This window comes from Excalfactoria chinensis, chromosome 3 (assembly GCF_039878825.1).
Source record: "Excalfactoria chinensis isolate bCotChi1 chromosome 3, bCotChi1.hap2, whole genome shotgun sequence".
Taxonomy (NCBI): Eukaryota; Metazoa; Chordata; class Aves; order Galliformes; family Phasianidae; genus Excalfactoria; species Excalfactoria chinensis.
Genome location: NC_092827.1, coordinates 3,734,527 through 3,760,234, shown reverse-complemented (window position 1 = coordinate 3,760,234; position 25,708 = coordinate 3,734,527). Strand labels below are relative to the sequence as shown.

Sequence of the window (25,708 nt, the reverse complement as noted above, 5' to 3'; positions counted from 1 at the left end):
TAGTAAGGATAATCACAAGGAAGTGGAGTTTATCTATGTCTAATTTGGTCAACACTGCATTCAACCACTTGTAAAGGACCAAAGGTGGGACATGACACTGCTTCTCAGATACCTAACAGATGAATTAATTCATCTTTTTCATCTACTAGTGCATCACCACATTCTACAGTGATGAGCACAGTACAAACGTATCAGTGATCTGGAAGAGGAGAGATCAACTGGGATGACTCTTCTGGATTTCCAGTGATGTGAGGATCAATCTCACTTCTACTAAAGAAAAACAATGAAAACAGGAAAATACTTTGATATCTCAGACCTGTTCTCTGCATACAGAGAGGGAAGAGGAAGAGAATGGAGGAGAGGGGAGAAAATGAGTGTACATCTCTGTGGGCTCTGACCAGACTTTGGCAATGACTCCAGATTTTGTCACATTTCTGTGGATTGGCAACCTTTCCAGGAAAATGGCATGCAACAGACAAAAGGCATCCTGAAGTTACTCAGACGTGATGCCCAGCAGAGCCACAGATACTCAAGCAGCAAACAGAATGGCTTAAAGAGTAGGAACAAGAAGGTATCACAAACAAAACAGCCTTCCCCTTCCCCAAACCAGTTTTCTAACAAAACCACTAAATCTTAAAGTGTTTGCTAGCCCTCTAGAAATGAGGGCAAGTAATTGCAACTTTACTCACAGGATTCAAGATCAAGTTTACCACATTTAACTCAGAAGAAAAGCCAATTATGATGGCCCAACTCACTGGAGATACTGCAACATGTAACCAAAATTTGCTTAAAAACAAAAAAACAAAAAAAAAAAAAAAAAAAAAAAAAAGGAAAGAAAGAAAGAAAGAAGGAAGGAAAGAAAGAAACAAAGCAGTTTTTTATAAGCAGTTCTAGAAGTCCAGGTCATCCTGGTCAATTTCATCAGAACCTCCTTTATTTTTAGGAGCCTGAACCTTATCAGTATGTTCGTCTCCCTTTGGATCTGCACCTTCATCATCTGGCTGTTCCTCATCTCCCAAAGGATCAGTGCATGAAGATGCTTTGTCCTCTTCTTCTTCCTCGCTGTCAGGATACATCTTTGAAGGTTTGCTGCTCTCATCACTTTGAGCCTCTCCACTGGGGTGCTCGCTTATGGAGTTATTATCTTTGCATTCCTCTTCACCTTCATCATCAGACCCCTTCTGGGACTGTTGTGAGAAGTTTCCCAGAGAAGAACCAAAAACGGTAACTGCTTTGCTCAGAGTCTCCAGCCTTTTCCTCTTTCTTTTGCCTTTGGCCTTGGAGGCTCTTTCAGAGGACTTACTGTTGCCTTCGTGATTTTTGTTTGTCTGGTCAGGGTCATCACTGGTAGGTTCTTCATCATTCTCTTCATATTTCTCACCACTTTCACTATTGTTTTCTTCTTCATTTGAACATGCCTCATCTTCTAACTCCACATTTCCATCTTCTGCTGCCTCATCCTCATCCTGCTTAGCTTCCTCACTTCCTTCAACAGCATCTCCTTCAGGATTCTCATCTGCCTCAGAGCCATCAACATCTTTGCATTTGAATGTCTCCTCTTCCTCATCACCCTCAATATCTTCACCCTCTGGCTCCTGTGTTTCTTCAGCTTCATTATCAGCTTTATCTTCAGCTTTGGACTCTACTTCAATTTCCTGCTCTCCATTTTGCACTTCTTCTTCTTCCCCGTTTGCTTCTTCCTTCTCTTTCTTTGTTTCTTCCTCATCTTTTTCTTCTTCATTTTCCTGTTTTGCTTCTTCCCCTTCCTCTTTTGTGTTTTCTTCCTCTTTTTCCTCCTCCTCCTCCTTCTCTTTTACTTCTTCCTCACCTTCTGCTTCTTCCTCCTCTCTTGCTACTTCCTCGTCTTCTTTTGCATCCTCATCGTTCTTCGTTGATTTTTCATCATCTTGCATTTCTTCATCCTCCTTTGTTTCTTCTTCTTCCTCCTTCACATCTTCCTCTTCCTCTGCTTCTTCCTCTTCCTTCTTTACTTCCTCCTCTTCTGCTTCTTCTTCCTCCTCCTCCATGCCTTCCTCCTCCTCCTTTGTTTCTTCCTCCTCCTCTTCCTTCACTTCCCCCTCCTCTTCTTTTGTTTCTTCCTCCTCATTCACTTCCTCCTCCTCTTCCTTTCCTTCTCCCTCCTCCTCTTTTGTTTCTTCCTCCTCATTCACTTCCTCCTCTTCTTCCTTTCCTTCCCCTTCTTCTTCTTTTGTTTCTTCCTCCTCATTCACTTCCTCCTCTTCTTCCTTTCCTTCCCCCTCCTCCTCTTTTGTTTCTTCCTCCTCATTCACTTCCTCCTCTTCTTCCTTTCCTTCTCCCTCCTCCTCTTTTGTTTCTTCCTCCTCATTCACTTCCTCCTCTTCTTCCTTCACTTCCTCCTCCTCCTCTTTTGTTTCTTCCTCCTCATTCACTTCCTCCTCTTCTTCCTTTCCTTCTCCCTCCTCCTCTTTTATTTCTTCCTCCTCTTTTACTTCCTCCTCCTCCTCCTTTCCTTCCTCCTTCTTCCCCTCCTCTTCTTCTTCCTCTTCATTCTCTTTCTTCTCTTCCTCCTTTCCTTCCTCCTCCTCCTCTTTTGTTTCTTCCTCCCCTTCCTTCCCTTCCTCCTCCTCCTCTTTTGTTTCTTCCTCCCCTTCCTTCCCTTCCTCCTCCTCCTCTTTTGTTTCTTCCTCCCCTTCCTTCCCTTCCTCCTCCTCCTCTTTTGTTTCTTCCTCCCCTTCCTTCCCTTCCTCCTCCTCCTCTTTTGTTTCTTCCTCCCCTTCCTTCCCTTCCTTCTCCTCTTTTGTTTCTTTCTCCTCCTCCTCTTCCTCCTCTTTTGTTTCTTCTTCTTCCTCCTTTGCTTCCTCCTTCGCTTCCTCCTCCTTGTTTTCTTCTTCCTCCTCTTTTGTTTCTTCTTCTTCCTCCTTCCCTTCCTCCTCCTCCTTGGTTTCTTCTTCCTCCTTTGCTTCTTCCCCTGCTTCCTCTTTTACTTCCTGATCATCTTTCTCATTTGTTTCTCCTTCTGCCTCCTCTTTTGTTTCTTCTTCTTCCTCTGCCTTCAATGTTACATCTTCCACTTTTTCTTCCTCTTCTTCCTCCACTTCTTTTGTTTCTTCATTTTCTTCTTCCTTAGTTTCTTCATCCATAACCTCCTCCTCAGTCGCACAGTTTTGACTCTCTAATATTGGTCCTTCTGCATCTTCATTCAGCACTGATCCATCCATTTCATCTAATGCTGACTTATTTTCTTCATTTCCTTTCTCTTCCTTTTGGCTGTCCTGGGCTGCTTCTGAGACACAGGCTTCCTCATTTTCATCTTTCTTTCCCCTCAGGATCTGCTGTAAATCAAATGCTTTCACGACTGGGGCATTGGTGGCCATCACTGGGTTTCTTGTGGGCTTGGAAGCCATTTTTTTCCTCACACAAGTGTCACAAGGGCAGTATTCTTCCTCACTTGGTTGCTCACTAATACTTGCCTCAAAAGCTGCACTAAATGCTCCATCTTCATCTACATCTAATGATAAATCTGATGTGTCCGCAAGCCTACTTTGGGTTCCAGTCTTGTCACTGAAAAATGACTTTTTATGCATAGTCTGCAGCCGCCGTCTCCTCTGCTCAGTTTGGAGTGTTGACTCACGCTTGAGTGGTCCATCTGGAGGTCTTGGCATCTTGGTTCCTGCTCTGCTTTTGATCTTTTTCAGCTCCTTCTCTATGCTTCTTTGTATTCTTTTGCTCACTTCCTCCTTCAGCTCCAGTATCATTTCATCCATCTGCTGGTTGTTCTGCAGGTTCCACCTGACTTTTAACTCATTCATAGCATTGACATAGTGAGCCATAAACTCCTTCTCAATTTTCTTTAATAGCCTCAGGACCCAGACTGGATCTGGATCCACTGAGTTTTGCTGGACAAGGGATGTGCCCACACTGGTGGCCATATCAACTTTGGGCTCTGGATCTTTTGTAGACCCCTTTTCAAGATGCTCTTCAGTATCAGCTTTCAGTTCTGTCCCACAGTCAGCATCACTGGCATTTGTCTCAATGGTAGTCGCCTCCTCAAGATTCTCTTTTAGAAGTGCTTCATTTACAGCTTCAGCTTCTTGCTCTCCATTTTCAACTAATCTGCTATTTTCTGTGCTCTCATTTTTCTCTCCTTCCTCTTGATCATTCTCACAGTTACTGCGCTGATCTTGAACTAGAGATTCCTCTCTAGCAGAATTTGCTTTTTCCACACCTTCTGATTTTGAGCAGGCTGTTGAAGGCCGGGATGAGCGCTCTTCCTGTTTACTCTGCTCCTCAGCCTCAGTCAGTTCAGTGGCAGTCTCTCCATCTTCCACTTGACCATCTGATTTGAATTCAACAGTTTTCTGTGCTAGTAAATTGCAGTCCCTGGCACCAGCTGCAATCTCTTCTCCTGAACCACCAGAACCACTGCTGACATCCACCCCAGAGGAGGACATTGGAGTGAACTCACCATTTGCAGATCTTGGGACTTTAAACCCAGAAGCTGACTTTTCCTGTCCACTTGCCTCTTGACTTGAGCTTGGACCACTTTTTTCAGCTGTTTGTCCAAACCACAGGGCTTGGAAAATATTTAGCAGTTCCATATACCTTGGCTTATTCAAACATTTTGATTTATCTGATGGATCTTCTGACTCTTCATCAAGGAGCTGCAGACTTGCAAGACAAGTAATCAGGACGGTGGCAGAATTACTCAGTTTTCTCCCCATTGTGGGAGACACTTCAGGCAAGCTGTTTGATCGGTCAAATTTTGCTTCATGCTTTGAACTGAGCAAGGCCTTCATAATCTGGACAGAAGTCTGGACAGAGGTTGGCAGGTCTTTTTTATTGTTATTTTGGCTAGACGTAACTGACTGACTACATTCTGCTTGGTCAGCCTTGGCAGCTTCGGACAAGACTTCAGGGATTTGTTCCTGATTTGCATACTCTTCAGCCTCTTCATTTACAGCAATGACTTCTGTCTCTTTCTCCACTTCATCCACTGTTTCATTTTCAGCTTCCTCGGCATTCTTTTTCTCAGCTTTTTCATCCCCTGAGATTTCCTCGGCATTTGTACAGCACGGCACCTCAGCGGTTGCTTCTATACATTCCTCTTCTGCATCATCCTCCATTTCATATTTCATAAGCAATGTTTCTGAAGGGATTTTACTTAGCCATTCTTGCACAACTTCTTCTGGAGATGTATTTGGTAAACTAGATGGCATTAAATCATTCAATTCCTCCTGCACTTCTGTGTCTTCTAACACTTCCTCCACTTTTCCATTGCAAGAACCATTCAGCTTTGTATCCTTCTGGTCATTCGCCTCGGTTGCAACTGATTTAGATCCAAAGGAAGTTGGTTTGGAGGAATCTACAACGTCTTTTTTCTGTCTTCCTGTAGTTAATACTGACTCAGTGCCTACACTGCTAATGGAGGAATTCTTCAAAATGGCTGACCGAGGTTTTTTGCTTTTTGGTTTCCCTTTCGGTGGGGCAGGGCAATGCTTGCTGCATACTGACATAGTCTCAGATGGTGATGCTCGACTGGAGTTTGACATCGCCATATGAAGATTTCTACTTCTAATCTGCCTTGATTTTGAAGACTGAGATACATTTGATTGTGAACACCTACCATCGCTTTCCTGGGATACCTGTGTCGACAAGTGTTTATCTTCTGCTTCTGACTTTGAAGAGACTCTCGAACTGACACTTTCAGGATTTCCAGTCCTAATCCCAGTCTCAGTTAAGTGGTCAACTTTTGAACATACACTCTCACTTATACTTCCATGTCTTGATGATTGGGCCTCTGAATTCATCTTGGAATGACCCTCTCCAGCTTTGGAACATACACTCTCACTTATACTTCCATGTCTTGAAGAATGGGCCTCTGAATTCATCTTGGAATGACCTTCTCCAGCTTTTCTATTAGAGCTCGAAACACTCGAGCAGAGAGATGATGGCTTGCTGCTTTCTTCTCTATGGCTTCCCCTCTTTGATCCTTTTGCAGATGAACTGTAGCCATTGGTGGTACTTTTTGAGTTTTTCTCTTCAGTAATAGCAGCAATTGCCTCTGCTTCACTTGTAGATGAAATGTTTGACTGAAAAGATCCTGAGTTATGAGACATTGGATCTCCAATAGATTTTTTCTTGATTTCACATGAGCTTTTGGAGTAATTAGATATCCTGCTGCATGATCTTAGATCATCTGCATGCAGGGAATTCTTTTTATTCTGAGTGGATTCAAGTGAAGACACAGACATTTCAGACTGCACATCCAAATGAAGATGGCTGTGTTTGCTTTTTTTAGATCCTCTGGAAGAGCAAGAGGCATTGCATGGAACAACCTCATCACTATCACTTCTCCTGCTATTCCTGACACTAGCTATGGACTGGGGAGTTCCTGGTGCAGAGCACTGCTCACCTTCACTGCTATCATCTTTAACTGATTGGTTGGGCTTTGTTTTTGTTGAAACTGAGCTGATTTCATTGATTTCATTTTCTTCTTGTTCTTCTTCAATCTCTTCAGCTTCTTTCTTAGGGCAGGACTCGCTGGAGAAGGAGGAGACTACTGCATTGTTTTCTGAGTGGTCATCATGTTCACTCTTTGCTCTAGGTGTGCTACAGTTACTAGACCTGCTGTGCACACTGTTGGCAGGAGTGGAACACACAGTGTTATCTCCTTCATTTGCTTTCTGGAGGCTGGAGGAGGACATGGTCCTACCCACACTACTTGTTTCCTCACATATATTCTTGCTCTGTCTGGACTGCACTGATGACCTTGATAAGACACTCCCAACTCTGCTGCTTTCACCCTCCTCTGCATCATCCTTTAAGCACTTCACAGAGGAAATTTCAAAACAATTTTCATCTTCCTTTTGCGAATTGGTTTTACTGGCCTCATAGTCTTCGGGGGTTTCTTGAGTATCTAGGTTATTTTCACAACTTGAATGTGACATTAATCCCAAGGAAGAAGGCCTCTGGCTATTGCTCGTGCTTGTCCGTGTGTATTCTTGCTGATCTTCTCCATTGGAAGCACCTGTAGACAAATCACTTCTACAAGTGCACTTTTTAATAGATCGGTACGCCACCCTGTTCTCTATGGTCTCTGAGTAGGATGAGGACTCTTGCACGATGTGCTCAGAGAATTCCTCACTGGATGTGGTGCGGAGACTATCCACAGAAGCCTTTTTTTTGTGGATTACTCTCCTCCTGGAAGATGTGCTGGAGCACGATGACCGCGTGTGCCATGTGCTTCGTACACTGGGCTCTTCTCTCTGGGAAGTGTGCATGGGGTTTTTCCAGATATCATAGTCCTGGTGTTTCTTGCCACAGCTATGACAGTGAGCTTCGTCGCACTCAGATTCCTCAAGTTTAGACATGTAAGAATCAACATCACATGGGTATAGTGAATCATCTGCCTCTGAGCTGGCTTCTGGGTTCATTTTCTGGATGGGGTCTAGTCCACTGTCTTCTAGACCCGATTCTTCACAAGGCATCTGGTTCATCAAATTGGACTTTCTGATTTGGGTGGACCATTGCAAAGTCTCATCATTTAGCAAGCGGAAGCGGACTTTCATCTCAACAGACAGGCTGCCATCCTTGTTCACATGCACTCGCTTCTCTATGTCGTCATTGACCAAGGAATGGACCAGGTCTCCAGGTTTTGGATGTGAACAATTGTTTGAGAAAGGTGCACCATTATCTGGTGAAGCAGCAAGACCATTTGGATATGACTTCTCTGATGATAAGGAAAATCTCATTGATCTGTTGCTAGATGCTGACCGTGGATGGATAACACTTTTTTTGGCTTTCAACCCAAAGTTCACTGCAGTTTGAAATAAGTCAAGAAAAGAAGGATGGAGAGAAATGTTAACTATACAAGGCTGACAAAAAATAAATAGATGAAATGTTCAAATTAGCAAATGTTGATAATAGTCCATTCAAGACATGCCAGTTCACATAGTTAGAAAATTTAGCTCTGACTAAGCGATGACTGGAAATGTTGAGTTAAAATAGAGCAGAATGCTTTGTTTGAACCATCTATATTAAAAGCTTCTATACCTAAACTTCATTTTTTGAATCTAAGTTAGAACATAAGCTTTTTTTTGTCCCAAATTGGTATTATAATACCTGCCAATAAGAAAAGAAAAAGAACATATAGAGCAAATTCGTTTCAGAACTTCTCTATCTATCACAGAATCACATTGCAAATTCTCCTTGTGAATGTCTACATCCTTATTTGAGTGAGAAAACTTAATGGAGAAGTGACCTTCTTCCTTTGCTAGTAGTGAAGTGTCAAGCACTTATTCTGCATTATCCACTTCTCCATTCATATGCTTGGAAACACAGGTAGGGCCATGTAGATTGGAGCAGTGCTGAATACACACAGGGATGTGACACTACAAATAATTACAATATTTATTAAAATACGAAGAACAAACGGAAAGGAAAGTATAAATTGGTGGTAGTTAGAAAGAGAAACAGAGTAATCAGGGAAAGAAACAGTAGTAGTAAGGGAAATTCAAGAATTTTAATACCAACACCTTTATGACCCAGTGTAGGGATCTGCACAGATCTGTTGAGGTGTTGGACCCTTCAATACAGGCAGAGCACATTGCTGCCATGATGTCTTGAAAAATGCAGATCTATAGTGTTTCTAATACATACATTACCTTCTTGAGAGGTTACTTGTATACACATAAACAACCACATGGCTCCATGAGCATGTGGATATGCAGCTAAATGGAGGCATTTTAGGAAGGCCATATGTCAAAGGGAGCTCACCAACCAAGACAAATGAGATGTGAAATAGCTCCTAACTGTCTTCATGCATGTGAACTGGCATGTCTGTTCAATTTCTTGATGGACAAAAAGCTTCTGTTTATTCTTTCTGCTCTTTACAATTGTTTTTTTTATCTCAGAGCAAGAGTGTAGAAGAACTCTGCCATTAAGTATCAACAGCAAGTTGTCAACACACAAGTGAATACTTCCTGGTTCCTATTGTTGACAATGGGGAGAGGAATGGCCACCTCAGAGCACACTTCATTTTATCCAAAACCAAATTCCTAATACAGATATTAGCCTCTGGAAATGGGCAGCTCTTTCCCATTGGCTACTGAGGGTAGCTGGGATGATTACTTTTGACCTCAGGCAATTCATGATGAGGTTCTGAATAACCCATAGCACTCTACTCCTTGAACATAACCTTCCCATAAGAGCATGTTTTATTTCCAAAGGTAGCTTCTTTAACTGCAGGTAGCTGTTAGTTCTCCATTGTTTGAAACGACTTTCACATCCTGAAAAGTTGTAACAGAGTCTGAGAAACTGAGTCTTCTGCAAACAAATACAGAGCATCCTCCGGGCCTGGTGCAGAAGTGCTAGCATTATATGAGCAACAGACAAGGAGACAGAAGATTCGTGGGAAATCTCAAGGGTTTGGGGAGTCTCAGAGGCAGACACAGGAAAGGAGGGAGTTCTGGAAGGAAAAGGAGACACAGAGATATGAAAGAGGAAGGGAAGTCAGCCAGACATGGGGAGCATGTAAAAGAAAGACTAGAGGGTGTAGGGAGGAAATCCTAGAAGGAAACCAGAGAAAAAGAAGGAGAGCATGGAAATGCCTGGGAGGCAGAGAGGGAAGTGCATTTCGCAAGTGAAGCAGCACACATGAAATCTGCACATGGGGGTAGTACAATAGGTGCCTGTAATCTCCAAGTTGTAGGACACAGGCCTGGAGATGACTGTGCAATGCGCCCCTGGAGTTTTTCTTACTTTCATTGTTTTCATTGACATTGTTGCCGTTGGAACGGGGAGCCAGGTCAGGCAGCTTCTCCACCGAGTGTTTCCTCAGATTCTCCATCGATACAGGTTTAAATGGCTCACGGCCGACACACACCAGCACGTTGGGGCAATGCAGCAAAGCCTGCATGCTGTCAATCTGGAAAGATAAGAGCAAGAGGATCGCCATCAGGTGACAGAGGTGACCTATGTTTGTCCTCCTGGATCTGCAATCAATTGACTTTTAGATGTCTCTTAAAATAAACATATTAATGTTACAAAGAGTAGAGAACTTCAGGGTCTATCAGAGGCTGCAGACAGGCTCTCTTGCAGTGCTCTTCCATTGAAGAAAACATAGATTGGATGTAAGGAAAACATTTTTTACAACAAAGGTAGTGAAGCACTTGCAGAGTTTGCACAGAGAAGAGGTGGTGCCCCATCCCTGCAGACAGTCAAGGTCAGGCTGGATGGGGCTGTGAGCACTGATGGAGCTGTGGGCGTCCCTGTTCAGTGCAGGGAGTGAGACAGAGGGCCTTGAAGGGGCCCTTCCAACTCAAACAATTTCATAATTCTGTGATTCTATTAAGAATCTCTATTACGCTTTAATCAGGTCTCACAAGGCAGGGAAGAGGTGGGAGAGATTGCATAAGGGTAGGTATATCTCATTTATTGTAAAGTTTTACGTATTATGGGAAAGAATTTAGCATGATACATATCCATTGAGAAAGACATTGATCTGGTGACTTACTGATTTCTCTTATAGAGGACTATATTCTGTAATTCTTCTAAGTTCTGAACAGGACAGTAATTATTATCTGGGAGAAGTTGAATTCCAGACTGATCATTAGTTTTTTTTTCCTTCCTCTGCTCAGGAGAAGATCTAAACTGTGGTTGCCTTACTATTACCTCAAGCACTGTCTCAATAGTGTGAGTGAGAGACACCGTCTCTCAGTGGGGATCATCCATGTGAAGGATTCTGTTCCTCCATAAAAACCCAGACTTACAGACTGCATCATCACCTCCACCTCATGACCTGTTGGTAGATTACACACAAAGTCTTTCATGCCATCTGCAGCTGGTAACCAATAGCAAGGCTAGAAGTGGAAGAAAGTCACTTTTTCTCAAGCACAGCATTTATCTAGGAAGTAAAGGAACAGGATTTTTTGTTTGCACAGTCTGTTGATGAGCAAAGTGGCTGGACAAAGCCTGGAACTCCTCATCTCTCTTGCTTCTGCAGTCTGTTGTTTGTAAGACTGAATTTGAGCCCTCAAGTAAATCACCTCATGGCTTTGAAGAGGACTGAGAGATCTTTCTCACTGTCTGAGAGAACTTCAGGGTGGCCAACATTTGACCAGGGTCTTCACAGCTGTGCTAGGATGCTCTATGCTTCTCTGGCTCCTAAATGAGAGCATCTCTGGAGCACATGAGTGCTTATTACTAAGAAGCAGCCATGCAGTGGGCTATCACACTGGGAGTGTGCTCCCCAGTACAAAAAAGACAGGGATCTCTTGGAAAGAGTCCAGCGGAGGGCCACAAAGATGGTGAAGGGCCTGGACCATCTCCCCTACGAGGAGAGACTTAGGGAACTGGGTCTGTTTAGCCTTGAGAAAAGAAGGCTGAGAGGGGACTTGATCCAGGTTTATAAATACCTGAGGTGTGGGAGCTATAGTGGCGAGGCTGGTCTCTTTTCAGTAGTGCGTGGGGACAGGACTAGGGGCAATGGGCTGAAACTCCAGCATAGGAAGTTCCGCACGAATGTGCGCAAGAACTTCTTTACAGTGAGGGTGACGGAGCACTGGAACAGGCTGCCCAGGGAGGTGGTGGAGTCTCCTTCTCTGGAGATATTCAAGACTCGCCTGGACGCCTACCTGTGCGACGTGGTGTAGGGAGCCTGCTTTGGCAGGGGGGTTGGACTCGATGATCTCTAGAGGTCCCTTCCAACCCCTATAATTCTGTGATTCTGTGATTCTGTGATTCTGTGATCAAGAGCTAGCACTGATGGTGGGCTGAGCACCATTTCACCCATAAGATGCATTCTGACCCAACTGTGTCACTTAATCATCAGCTTTTTAACCAGCAACTGGGGATGAAAGAGAAAAATCTCACAGGCACTGTGATGACTGTTCTGTGCTTGTCACACATGCCTGGCACAATGGAGCATGAAGAAAAACCTCATCCTCTAAATTCCATGTACCAAAGGAGTACAGAATCAGTACCTATCAGAGTTCAAGTCTGTGAAATGCTTCTGAGGCTTTCTGAGATTCATTAAACTGTATGACCAGTGCTTTGGGAGGTACTGGGATAGCAGGGCTGGATCTTGTGCTACTCGGAGAAAGGATGCATGAGTAGAGCGTGAAAAAACAAGCAAGACACAGAATCACACTGACAATCCTATTGAACACATCTGATAGATTTCCTTAAAGTAAGGCACGTGGCATTTAATTTGTGTACTTATTTATTTACCGTGAATATGCTTATATCCCATCATCCTCCCATTACTTTTTATTTCCTATTTGCCCTATAACAACACTTGCAACCTGAGCCCCATCCTGCTCAGTGCTGTGAAAGCCTTCAGTAAGACTGACCTCAGCTTTCCAATGTGGCATGAAGCACAACTGCATGTAAAGCAATGAAAGTGAATCTATGTGTGTGATTAGTATAGTAAAGCAGAAGCGCAAATCTCAGTCTATGTCTACTGCTTGTCATTTGTCAATAAACCCAATTTCACTAAAGGAAACACTTCTTTAGCTCACATGAAAAGTATATAGGAAGCCTATAATCTAGTAAATGACAACATTTGGAGTATGTTTTAACTGCCTGTACATTTCATTGCCACCCTTTTCTCATTTATTCTGTTAGTGAGATCTCTCAGTGTGTATTCATACAAGTAGGAAAAAGAAGATGATAAGGAGGAGGAAAAGAAAAGGAAAAGAATGGACAGAAGGAAGAAAATCAGGAATGAAATCCCTTCTGACCATGATTTTGAACAATAAAACCCAACCACAGGAAATATTTGTATGATTTTTGCCCAGGTCATTTCCTTCCTTGGTGCTGTGCTTCAGTCACACACATCACCATGGTGTTACATGTGCAGAAAATGGATTGTGCCAATGATACCACTTCAGCAGTCAACAGAGCAGCCAGCTGAGTTACTGCATTTATATGCATTGCACAAGCTAAATCATGTGGAATTCTCTTGTGTGATTTTGAATAAAGGCTCTGTCATGTAATATTTCTGGCATCATCAGCTCTTTAGCAGCGGTATTGCTGTAAAATAGATCATCAGCCTGATGTCTTGCAGGATTAATCTCTTTAAATTAATGATTGTAGCAATTCACTTCTGTTTGGAAATCAGCATTTCACAGTGTTTGTTGCTCCTCAGTTTTGCATCTCTTGGAGGCATAAGTAAAAGCAATTCTTAAGATGAAGGGTTCAGCTCCTGATCCTGCAAGCATGCCAATGTCTGCTGTTGAGACTCAGTGTGCAGCATTTCTGGCTTTTCTGGAGACTGCATCACACTGCTGGCATGAAAACTATGGGTTTTATTTTGCTACCGCAAAGAGAAGCAGTCCTGTTCCTCTGCTTGGACATAACAACCAACTGATTAAGAGCTATTACAAGTCTCTGAAACTGTGTTTTCCATGCATTTTCTGTCATTGATTTCCATGCTGGGGAAGGAAACAGGATGTCAAACAGAAAACTGGTGAAGTGGCATTAGAGATTGGATTATGGGATTTGTCAGTGGCACTGTGGCTAAGAGCAGGCACAGTAGCTATTCTGATTTCTGAAGCATGTGATCCCCGGAGAAACAGATGGAATCATGGATCTCATTAATGAAATTATGGACAAATAATCTGATGCTGATTCTCTGTTCAGGATGTGTATGAGGTGGGAATGGTCTTAAGAAAGAACAGTATGAATTTCAGCATATGGGATCTCGTTGTCCAAGGCTGAAACATGACTTCCTGAGCATGATCCTTGTCTAACTCTTAGGCAGTCTCTTACTCTACAACACCACTTCTAAGACCTAGGCTTTGTACTGTAATAGAACATGACAGGCCAAAATTTATAGACCCAGGATGAAGAATAGAAACTATCACTGCAGTAAGAATCAAAAGATTTTAAAGGGCTCATTGACTTCATTGTAACCAGTTAAAACACAGGACTGTTGTTGTCCAACGTGTACTGGATTGGATAATTCATTTATACAGGAAATTCCACTTAAGCATAGGAAAAAAATCACCATGAGAGTGATTAAACACTTGGAATAGGTTGCTCAAGCATGCATAGTTGCCATACTGTACGATATTCAAAACCCAGCTGAACTTGGTCCTGAGTAACCTGTTTTAGATGTGGTTTGAATAGAGGAGCTGGACAAGATGGCCTCCAGAGGTGTCATCTCACCTCAGCATTCCTGTGATTCTGTAATTTATTGCAGAACGTGTGGTTGTTGTTCTCATGTAGGTACCAACCTGATGAGCAGTATTTGCTTTAGTGATCACTTATCTACTTTAGTGATCACGATCAGTGGAGAAAAATAAATGCCAGCAGGGTAGGATGTGCTTCGTTCTAAAAAAGTCACCTAATAAAACCTTAAATTGTTGATATTTTCTTTTAATGCCGATTTACAATTTAGGTTTCTTGCATATTTGGTGGAGAGCAGTTAATATTCTGGAGGATATGCTGTTTCACCCCAGGAAAGCCACCTGATACAGTTGATACATTCCCCTCTAGACATGTTTTTCTTTTACTGACTAGAGAAAAAAATCAACTAGTTAAATGCAGTTTAGATGCCTAGAGCAGTTTGAGATGGTATCTCAAGGATATCTCAGGTGTGTGAGAAGATGGCAGAGAGGATACAAGATAAATACGAGACCTGTGTCTCACCAGACTACCACATGAAACCCAAGGATGCATCAAGTACATTTGCATAGTGACAATTAGAGATCTGTCTTCATGTGCAAGCTTAATCAAAAACCATGGCGTCTGCAAGCATACTACAGTCTGTGATAATGAAGAGTTAGGAATAAATGTGAAGAAAACAAAAGGCCTTTGGCAAAGTTCTTTGAGGGGTTAGGAAGGAGTTCCTTTGGATTGCTCTATTCCAAGCCCTTCTTTGACTTCCCTCAATGTAGTTACCTTATCATATGACCTCATGGAAAGGGCTACTAACAGTTCAAGGCACCTGAAATGCAGACAAAAACTGCCGTGAACAAAATTTAAAGGGGTTGTCTAGCAGTTGTCTCTCAGTGGGCTGAAATTGACTCTCACTGAAGTTTTATTGTGTAACTCCTAGAAATGAAATGATGCCTCCCAGTCACACAGCAGGGCCAGATCCAAATCCCATTGGAACGAATCAAGACCTCTCTATTGACCTTTACATCCATCAAGAACAAAGCGAATTATGGAGGTTGTGAGGCAGAAATGTAGAGACTTCATTTCTTCTGAACTGCATCTTTTTTCTCAGCCTAGTTTCGATCCATTGGAGAATGCACTGTCTCCATAAGTATACCAGGAACTGAACAGTAACAAAGGGGCTGTGATCTCAGCAAGCACCTCTAGGTGCTACTGCAACACAATTAATAATGCAACAAGTCATCAATACTGAAAACAGAAGAAGAACAAACATAATACATCTAATTTAAAGAATCCTTTTCTCTTGGTAGAGAACATGCTGTCCTCTGGCTTATACCAGAGAAGAAAGAGCTCATGGAGGCTGTACTCATCTCAGAAGCTGAACAAAAATACCAGCTCCTGATGAAGGTAAACAGCAGGATGTCCACTTTGAATTCCCTATACTGGCTGCCAGCCAACCAAAGACCGGTGAAGGAGTCAAGGAGAGAAAGTCCGAATGGGGAAATAATGTAAGATGACGTTGAGATCACGAGTCCATAATATGGTCCACTTTCCAAACAAGTACAGAGATGCGAGAGAGAAACAGGAAAAACTTGTAACAGACATGTTGAAGAAGAGGCTAACGGGCTGAGTTCATTGCCTCTCATGCTGACTCACTGCCCCATTTCCTTGAGTTCTTTCATCTGTCCCTTTTTCATTCAGATTTACAAGACAGCCTTTCTGTTTTGTAGTCTTACTGTATTTAATGCAGGGGGATATAGGATCTGGATTGGAGTATCTCAGCTTAGTAGCAATAAATATTATATTTTGTTGAAGAACCCATTTTCTCTTCCCGGATTTTGCACTGGAGGAATGAGAGAGGTGCTTCTGGGGAGTGGTTTTTTAAAGCTATGCTAATCTGTTGGTCAGAATGTGAGTAATGGGGTGTTGCCACTCCATGCCCACATACATATTAGCAAATTAGCGGAAGAAAGGAAGGTGGAAGGTACAGGAAAGTTCATTACTTGACCTTGCTTTCACTAACATCAGCATGGGCAACCCTCTGCATGCCCTGCTGCCATGGAACACCCCATCTGCCAACTGGGAAAAGGCTGGTGGGCCTCATGGACATGGCAGGGTGTGTATTTGACAAGCAGCCAGAAGTCTCTCCTGTCACATGAGAAGAAAGGCAGAGCAAAAGCTAATATTGAACTCAAAATAGGGAAATGAAGCACAGAAATGGATCTAATCCTCTGCAAACGATAGGCGATTAGTCCAGAAAACACTACACATCATCTCTTTCTCTTACATGGCACCTCAATACTATGATCTCCTAGGGGCTATATGGAACCCAGGATCCCAAAATCCATGTGCAGGAAGCAGGAGAGATGCCCCTACCCTAGACTCCTGCAATATCAGATAATCTTCTAAGCATATTACATGCTACTACCTTTATTTGCTAATTATATCAGAGAAGTATGGGTCTGTCCACTAGTTCAGATGCGGAAGAGATGCAGTAATAGAATAAGAAGTCATACCAACAAGAAGAGAAGACGTACCAACACTTTTCAAAACATCAGCCTACTAGAATTGCCCAGGCATGGGCTGCAGGAAAACTTCCCTATGTGCTCTCTAGCTTTTTGTTTTGACCATTGTGTAGAACTACATGGAAAGTGAAATCTTTGGGAGTTGTGATCTGGAAATCAGGCCATGAAGCACTCAGTCGGTCAAAGTAAAATACCTGAAAGACAGAGTAATAATGCACTTCACTGCTTCCTCTGTCAAACACAGGCGAAGATCATGTTCACCTGGCAGCTTACTCTTGAGGACTCAAAGGTGCATTTTCCCTGCATCTGGCACTTTGAGCAAGCATAAAGAAAATGTTCTGAGTTTGGATCTCCACATCAAACCAATGTCACACACAAGGTTTTTATGGCCTTTTCCTTACCCAGCCATTCCATCAGCTCAAAATAAGGTCTGATGCCGAAGAATTTACTTATTGTGACTCAGCCATAGAAAGACACCAAATTTCTGTTTAGAGTGCAAACTTGGAAGGTATTTCTTGAAAAGTTTATACTGCATATGTTTTCCACTTTCTGACATGCTGTGATCCCTTACGGGACTGTCAGTTTGCCACCTGCTTCTTTGACAGCAGGTTCATTAAGTAGTTACATCCAGTATAGGCACTTAAAACTAATACGACAGACTTCACTAAGTGCCTGACCTCACGCTTTCCAAGCGTAGGCTTAGCTTAAAAATTGACAAATATTGAAAAATGATAAGCATTTTGTTCTTATGATTAGCCCTTTTGTGACTGACTCCATGGGGATTCATGAGTTTAAGCTTTTCCCCGTGACCAGAAGTTCTCAAAGCTTTCTACATAGGAAATGCACACTACTACTTCAGCTGGAATCTGAGGGAGGAAAAGAACACAATATAGATGTACTCCAACTAGCTGTACAGAGAAACACTGGGATTGAGCATATAGATGTACTGCTTCTAGATCAAGCCCATAGAGTGCCCGCAGAACCCAGTATGGTACCACTCCATGGTCTTACCATCCTAAACACTTCTTACATGAAGCATTTGAATTCATTGAGCACTAAGAATACAGACTATGATGGTCAACTACTGGAGTAAAAGGGGCAGAAAAGAAAAAATATCTAGCTGGAAACTTTGTTTTAATTGGACAGGAGTATTCTTTTTATCAAGGCCAGACTATTAACTCCAGTCTGCTAAATTTCTAGTACATTTCTAGCATTGTAGAATTAGCTTCCTGATATTAGGCAGGTTTGTCTCAGAAAAGATGCCCATCCAAAGAGAACTAGACCTTGCTGAGTTGAAGTAGAATCCTTTTGGATTCTCTGCTCATAGCCCAAAGGAAGAAACAAATTAATGAAAATGTGAAAGATGGTTCTGTTTTCTTTTTCAGATTTGCCAAAAGCTCCTAAATCTGTATTTGAAAAACTACTTATGTTAAAAAAAAATGCATTTCCTCAAATAATTTCTAGAACCAGTGATTTCTACTTAAATTGCTAAAAGAATATTCACAGTTTTTCCAGGAGAGGGTGGAATTCTGCTATTCTTTGTACTCTAGGTAAATAAATAAATAGAAGCATAAGGCTAACAAATATTGCACATACTCAATAATACTATTGGAATAAATTCAAATGAATTAGAAAGCAATTACACTTTGCTACATTATTATTGAAAGAACAAAATCTCCTCAGGCTAAGGGAATCATTTACATTTGGCATATGAAAGATAAGAAAGTATTAGATTTGGTACACGTTAGATAAGAAAGAGGCTAGCACACGGAGTCCATTTAACTACATCTTGTAAGGCAATGGGCCAAATGATTTCAGGGCATCTCAAAGCTTCATAAAACACACCTGGATACGTGTCTTCTTATGGATCAGGTTCATGGAAAGTTTTGATGAGGTTTACAGATCGCTTGTGTAAATCTCATTGGAGTGTTTGTGGTTTTGGCATGGAATCAGAGAAATAGTGAACCTGAAACCTGTGGTTTGTTTTCAGACCATGAGTCACTCACGTGGTGGGTGGAAAGTGGTACAGTTCACTTGATAACAATGGTTCACACCGATGAGGGTCTGAAACTGATTGCAATTATTCATACCTGAACACAGCATGAAAACAAGTGTCACGGAGAATACGGCAATATGGAATGAGAAAATTAACTATTCCCAAGAAGGGAAATAATCACCTTTCTTCTCTCATTTAAACCTTTAAACTTGTTAATTTGCCTTCATGTATCACACTTTTCTCTTCCATCAGGGTCTTGATGACACCTGTCTTTAAGATAGATGAGCTTGTTAGACAATCCAAACGTGAGCAGCCTTGAGGATGCCTGCAGGCAGCCCACAGATATCCTAGAAATGGCTATAAGGATGTGTAGGAAATATGTCAGGAGTCAGGAAATATGTCAGAAAAGCCTGTTTCCTTGCCCTGTACCTTAAGGTCACTGCAGATACGGTCATTATCATCAAGAATGATTTAGTAATAAAAGTCAGGATAATAACTTTACTAATAACAACTAAAAGTAAAGCTTCTGTGTTTGGTAGTAAGTTAAACAGTTCTGGATCCAAAGCACTGTGATATAGTTGCCTGTACTATTACATCACTAGAACAGTCTTTTGTGTGTTTAAAGCCTGGATGAACCTGCATTCTCACGCAGTTCCTGGGAAGGTATGGGATTCAGCCCATGGAAAGGAGCTTTCCACAGAATCACAACATTGAAGAATGGCTGAGGTTGGAAGGGACCTCTAGGCTCGTCTGGTCCCATCTTGCTCCAGCAGGGCCACCCAGAGCAGGTTGCTCAAGAACAAGACCAGATGGGTTTTGAAGATCTCCAAGGAGAGACTCTAGAGACTCTAGAGAGACTCTGGACAACTTGTTGCCGTGCTCCAAATAGGTAGCTTGGATGTAGGCATCCAGTTTTGTAGGTGAGGGGAATATTTTGGAAGATCCACAAGATGGGTATGGCTAGATGGTTCCATGTGGTCCTGGGGTCAAAGTAGGTGCTTTGACCTAGGTCTTCAGGCTGCTTAAGGCTGGAATGATACATGAAGGAAAAAATCACTTATATATGCACTTCTGGTACAACAGTCTACTGCCAAAGCTTGCTTGATTTGTTTGAGACTGGTTAGTCTTGATGCATCTCCTTTTGTCTCTCATTCCCAACTCTACACAAACACGGAAGCAAAATGAAGGTCTCGACCCCCAAGGAATTTCTAATGGCTAATCCTTTACATTCTCCAGTGAGTGGTGCCTAGGGATGCATTCCTTCAGTCAGGACTGTCCCTGATTAACTCACACAGTAATTCTCTCATCCCTCAAGGAAACTTTGTTGTAATCCATAGTGTTTTCTCTTTTAGAGAAATGTAGTCTTTCTGGTCATCAAATATAATAACTTACAGTCAATCTTGAGTGTGCCTAAGAAAAAACATATCCAAGTCTTGGCTGGACTCCAGCAAACACAAAACTAGCCACATCCCTTGGAAAACTCTTCTGATGGCTGATAAGTCCCATTGGAGCAGCTCATGGTAATTGCCACCAGTAGCCATAAACTATGTAAACTATTTGCCATAATACATTGCGGTTTCAAATGCCATGCAAGCAAGAGAATTGGATTTTAAGGAAGAATTTGCTTTGGTTTTGGTTTTATATAAAGACGGCCAGTAAAAGGATGGCCTAACGATTCAAGTAAGTCCAGAAATCACGAGATCTACAACTAGAGACACAGTCGTGTTGCTGGCTTCCTGTGGCTTAAACAAGTCCTAATGAGTGCTCAGCTGGTGGTTCCTGGAGGACTGACATTTGCAAGGGAAATCCTCTAGTAGTGTGCAGTTGCTGTCACATAATCCTACATGTCACTTCTTGTATTTTAAACGCCTGTGAGGATTTCTGGTGTTTCTGTGATCTCCATCTCTTTGCCCCAAGAGACTTTCTTCCCATTCTAGAGGCAGGCAGTGGGAATATGTGTATAGGGTTCACTCTTCTGCGGTTTGACCCAAGGAGAAAGGCTGTCCAATGGGTTGTATAACAACTTCCCGTAACAGAGACGAAAGTATGTGATGGAAATGAAAACCTACATGTTTATTCTATGTTTTGTTATTGATACGTCTATTCTTAGTAGCACAGCAGGTTCTTTTTTAGAGCTAATATCCCTAGTAAAAATGTGCCAAGCTGCAATTTTCAACAGGCTCACCAGTTAAGAGACTGTCAGATGTAGTGTTCCATGTCCTGTGTTTGCTAATGTTCAAATATCTGCAGGACTTTAAAGCAAGTGTATGAATAATTGCTCCTAGGTCAATCTCTCCTATTTTTAGGTGACTAGGCTGAATTAGTCTTCTCATCTTTCTCTACTGAGAAATAAGATAAAAGAGACAATTACCTCCAAAAGGCAAAATGATCCCCATCCTGTATACCTAGTAAGGTGACAAGATTTAGAAGAAATAAGCCTAGGCCTATCTCTTTTTTAGTACACAAACTCACACAAAATTTCACTGGCAAGTTAATGACTTGTTAATGATAACCTAATTAACGGATTTCTCTATTTGGGTGTTAAAAACCAGTGCTGGTCTAGTTAGTCACTTTGAAAACAACAACTAGACCTGAAAGGAGCTATTTTATGTACACCTGTGGAAAAAATTAACTTTCTTTTTCTCCAAGCTAAAAGCAAATTAAATTTCTTTCCAACACCACAGTCATCGATTTATAATGAGTTAGAAACTGATAAGAGCAATGACTGCTAGCTCAAGAAGAGAGTCTTCATACTGTTGAAATCAGGGCACAGACCCTTAAACACCTATTCTGTTCAGCAGGGGTAGCTCATTTATTCCAGTAGGCACAAAATCCAGTCTGTTAATATAGAAAATATTGGTTTCACCCAACTCAAAGCTTCAGGAAATAGAACAAAAATTCACCTGTGCAAATTCCAACAGAACCCCTTTGGAATTATGCTGACACTGGAATCAGTATCCTGCAATCAGTTTTTCTACTGACCTGGGGGTGTTTCTTTTGTGATTATCAAAAGTTAATTGTGAATTTATAGCATTGGAAGACTTTTCAAATCTAGGAGCAATTGAAGCCCCATAATTCAGGCTACAGAAGAAACAACTGGCAAAGAGTCTGGCCTTCCCCAAAAGCTTGTAAAAAGGACTACTTTCAAAATGTGGGAGGTGAGAAAGCAAATAGATGGTATCAAAAGAAACGGGGAAAAATAACAGCAAAATAGTCTGATCCCAAAAGTAAGATCTCTGCTGGCTTCCAATGGATCTTGAAACTACACTACTAACTTTAGTCATAAGATTCTGCATAGGCACCCATGACCTCCTTCTGACTTCTTTCAGCAAGGAACAAAAGTTGTAAAATATGAAGCCCGTTGGCTTCATGAAATCACGAGCATTTGTCCCTTTCCAAGTGAAACTTCAGACTACAGCCAACTTTGGGGGGAAAAAAAACACCAAAAAGATAAAAGGCAGAATGAAAGTCATAAAAATAAATGAGACACATTGAGAAACAGTGCTGTTGTACAAAAGCTAGTGAGAGTTGCAGCTCAAAATTGTTATTTCCTTATGAGTTACAATTGAATTAAATGCTGCATGAAGGGAACACAAAACAACAAGCCCTACAAGCCTGTTCCATGTGTGCCTCAGTTTGTATCCATTTAAAGATATAGCAGGAAAATAAAAGGTGTCATTTTGAAGCATTCTGTGATTCCTCAGGATGGTAAAGAAATTAAAACAGAGGTGCAGGGATATATGCTAACCATGCATTCTGTTCCAGAGAGGATTTCACTTAAGATTTAAATTTAGATCTAGAGTTCCAGTAGTAGAAGAAAACAAAAGCAGACTGAAGGGGCAGTGCTCTTAGGTCTACAAACAGCGCTGTCATTGATAGAGAAAGACATTGATTCGTCTGCAGGATAGGGATCACTTCCTTTGTTTCCAAGAGATTAAGGAAAAAATGTTAGCTAAAAAGACTCTGAACCTGCTATTAAATGCTATGAATAATATTATTATAAGCCAGACCAATACAAAGTCAATCAAGCAGTATTCCAGATACATACAATAAATCTCACTGTTATTAAGCTCATCTGCCACATCATAGCAATGCATGTCAAGAGTTATAAGGGCTGCTCTGATGTGCCTCCTATTTTACTATGTTGGCCCATGACAACAGTGGCAGAAGGTGGTAAATAGGAAGCAGTGCCTTCTGAGCAACCTACATCCCCTCTGTCCCCTTTCCAGGAATTAGTAGCCTCTGTAATAAGGCTTTCAAAAATGTACATAGGCACACAGTAAAAGAAGCAAACAAAATTATTAAAAGAGAATTTGAATTATTATATGAAGAGAACAGCAGCAAAAATAACTACCCAAGAAATATGAGGCAATTGAACAGTCATGGGAGAATGAAGGAATGATTCACTGTCACTAGAAGAGAATGTAAATAGAAGTATAAAGGTAAGACATATAGTCAAGATTAATCTTCAGCAGCAGCTGAAGGAGATCACACTGGGACACTGCCCCAGAAGGTATGACAAATTTGCCACTTTCACTCTTCAGGGAAACCATTCATATCCAGTGAAAACTTGGGGACACAAGGAACTGTGCATGGGGAATAGAGGTCTTGAAGATGAGGCATGACAAGAAACCTTGGACTGAAGAATAGAAGTGGTTTAGAGAATCTTTACTAAAGGGAGAGACTGATAAAACCCAAGGCTGAATAAATTGGTTTTGGTTGTTCAAAAATGCTCCAATCGCGGATATAATCTCCGATAAGTACTAACATGAATGAATAAGCAGTAAGAACTGCTGGAAAGTAAGAGGTAAATGATTAAATTTCAGAATGGTAAATAAGTAAATAAGTAAATAAAATCTTCAAATTACTCAGGTTGGAAAAGACCTTAAAGATAAGAAGTCTTTAAAATGTTCCCGATTAAAGACAGCAATGATCACATTTCCTAGATGAAAAACTTTCTTTTGAGGGTAAAAGAACACTGGCACAGTTGTATACAGCAAGTTGTGGAGTCTTCTTGGGAGATATTCAAGATATTCAAGACCTGCCTGGATGCTTTCCCATGTGATCTGCTTGAAGAAACATCCTTAGCAGGAGGATGGAAAAGATGATCTTGATCTATGATCTCCAAAGGAAAGATAGAGGTAGAATAATAGTAAAGATGTAGTGTTTACAGGGGGTATGTTACTTCTAAAGCCCAGCTCATATATTACTGTTTATAATAAAAATAAATAATAAAAGGATGAGAAAAATAAAGGAATAAGAGGATTTATACTGACTGGAGGGAAAACTGCAGAAAACTCATTTGAGAATCACAAGGAAAACATTAAGACTGTACTACGTAGGAGGCAAAAGGTTTCTTTAAAAAGCTGTGAATCCTCCCAAAAATTGAAGATGAAAATGTTACTACCATGACATGAGATTGCTGCCTTCATACAGACTGAACAGGGAGCCAAGTCTTGAAAACTGAGAAGATCACTGGCAAAGAATAATGCTCTAGATTGTAACACATCTTGGAAGCAGCATTGATTGTTGTGGGTTTTTTTTCCTAATTCAAACTGGCTGTAATAGTAAATCAAGCAGTGCCAGACCCTATTTTACTCCATGGGAGCCAACTGAAACAGCCCAGCTGCTCTAACACTAACTTGGGCTGACCATATCCAAACTTCTTACAGTGAATGGTCACAAGCCCTAACTCTTATTAAACTGTTCCCAGAAATGCTCTGGGAGATGATTATTCTGGGTAACCTTCACCTTGCCAATAAATTCATGGAAGCTAGAAAGAAAGAATCTAACCAGTTCTAAAGGCCTTTTAATGCAGGCACCTATCTTTAGCCAGCTTCAAGTTTGATTGATTGTCAGCTTAGTTTCAACAGCTGCATAGGAGCTTAGCTACTTACCTCACCTATGGACACATTTAGACTTTGGCATTAAAGTGGCTGAGACTGAAACAAAGCCATCTCCATATACCGGCAGTCATTTAGACTTTTGCTTATAAAGTTGCAGTTGAAAATGCCTATTTCTACTGACAGCTGAAATACTATAAAGCATCAGCTTCCTCTCCTCCATGATGAAGGTGCCTGCTCTGCAAAATACTGAGCTTCTGGACATGTCAGAAGTTGCCTCCCATTACCCAGAGTCAGCATGCAATATATGAAATTGTGACTGACACAAGTCCAAAGGGCTAAGGGGTAAATAATTGGCATCATAGGATATAGGATTTGCATCATATGGAATGATATGAAAACACCTCATGAATTAACAGCATCAGAGCACCAGGTACCAGAGTCACTTGCCTTCTTCCCATCAACAGTAAAGAGCTTTTTCACTGGAAACTGCAGGATCTCTGAAATCTCATCCAGGAGTGTTTTGAAACTCCTCGCGTTTCTGCGGTTCAAGATAATCGAGCGCCGAAAACTAGTTTCTCCATTCTTAACAAGAGTGATTTTCTTGGGTATTCTGGGGCCATGCTGAGTGAAAGGTGTGGAATAGTCATCTAGTCTGCCCTCCTGGGCTGCTCTTCTCAAGGTACTGGAGGGACGACCACTTCGTGGAGGACCTGGTCTATGTCCAGCAGAAGCAATGTTAATAGGCTTGACGTATTTCTTGTCGGAACAAAGGTAACATCCTCCATCCTCCAGCTGGTCCAGCTCACTGATGCAGTGTATTCCTCGTGGGGTGGTGATGGTCCGTACTCCAAACGGCAGTGGGACCCTGTGAGAAAGGTCATCCATGAGCGCATTGAAGCTCTTGAAACTTCGCTGGTTGATGGCCATCTTCACTCCCCCAAACTGAGGATCCCCACTCTTGAAGAAGGTTATTTTTTTAGCCGGGGGTACCTGGGTAACAGTGCTTGTCCGACCCACGGAGGGAAGGGGTTGGTCATAGTTGTAGGAGCTGGTGGTGGACAGATAGTCAGCAGGCTCCTGAGTCATTCCTCTTGCTTAAAGGTAACTATTAAAAAAAAAAAACAAAAATAGATTAGAGTTTGTTTGAGTCGTTCAGAATCACTGCCTGACTCACATGGGATTGAAGTTCATTTTCTTCACAACTGTTTTACCCTCTGAGGTTCAGGAAGGGCGGATTC

At 41.7% G+C, this 25,708-nt stretch overlaps 1 protein-coding gene across 1 annotated transcript; it reads right to left on the bottom strand.

Annotated features, from left to right (window-relative positions):
• Positions 1–890: 890 nt before the first annotated feature.
• On the bottom strand, positions 891–25,507 carry RP1L1 (RP1 like 1). The gene is made up of 7 exons (XM_072330942.1): positions 25,461–25,507; positions 24,918–25,335; positions 9,742–9,907; positions 6,695–7,675; positions 5,061–5,308; positions 3,126–4,781; positions 891–2,768 (listed from the first exon to the last, which is right to left on the bottom strand). Exons 1-7 carry the CDS (start codon positions 25,505–25,507, stop codon positions 891–893), a joined length of 5,394 nt encoding a protein of 1,797 aa, XP_072187043.1.
• Positions 25,508–25,708: the final 201 nt, after the last annotated feature.

Bases quoted from the DNA above. Each gene is read 5' to 3' on its own strand.
- RP1L1 (XM_072330942.1), bottom strand. From the start codon at position 25,507: ATGACCAACCCCTTCCCTCCGTGGGTCGGACAAGCACTGTTACCCAG. The intron at 7,676-9,741 runs GTAAGAAAAACT...CTGCTTCACCAG, and splicing joins TGTCAATGAAAACAATGAAA to ATAATGGTGCACCTTTCTCA. The intron at 4,782-5,060 runs GTGCCGTGCTGT...ACTTCTGTCCAG, and splicing joins GTATAGAAGCAACCGCTGAG to ATTATGAAGGCCTTGCTCAG.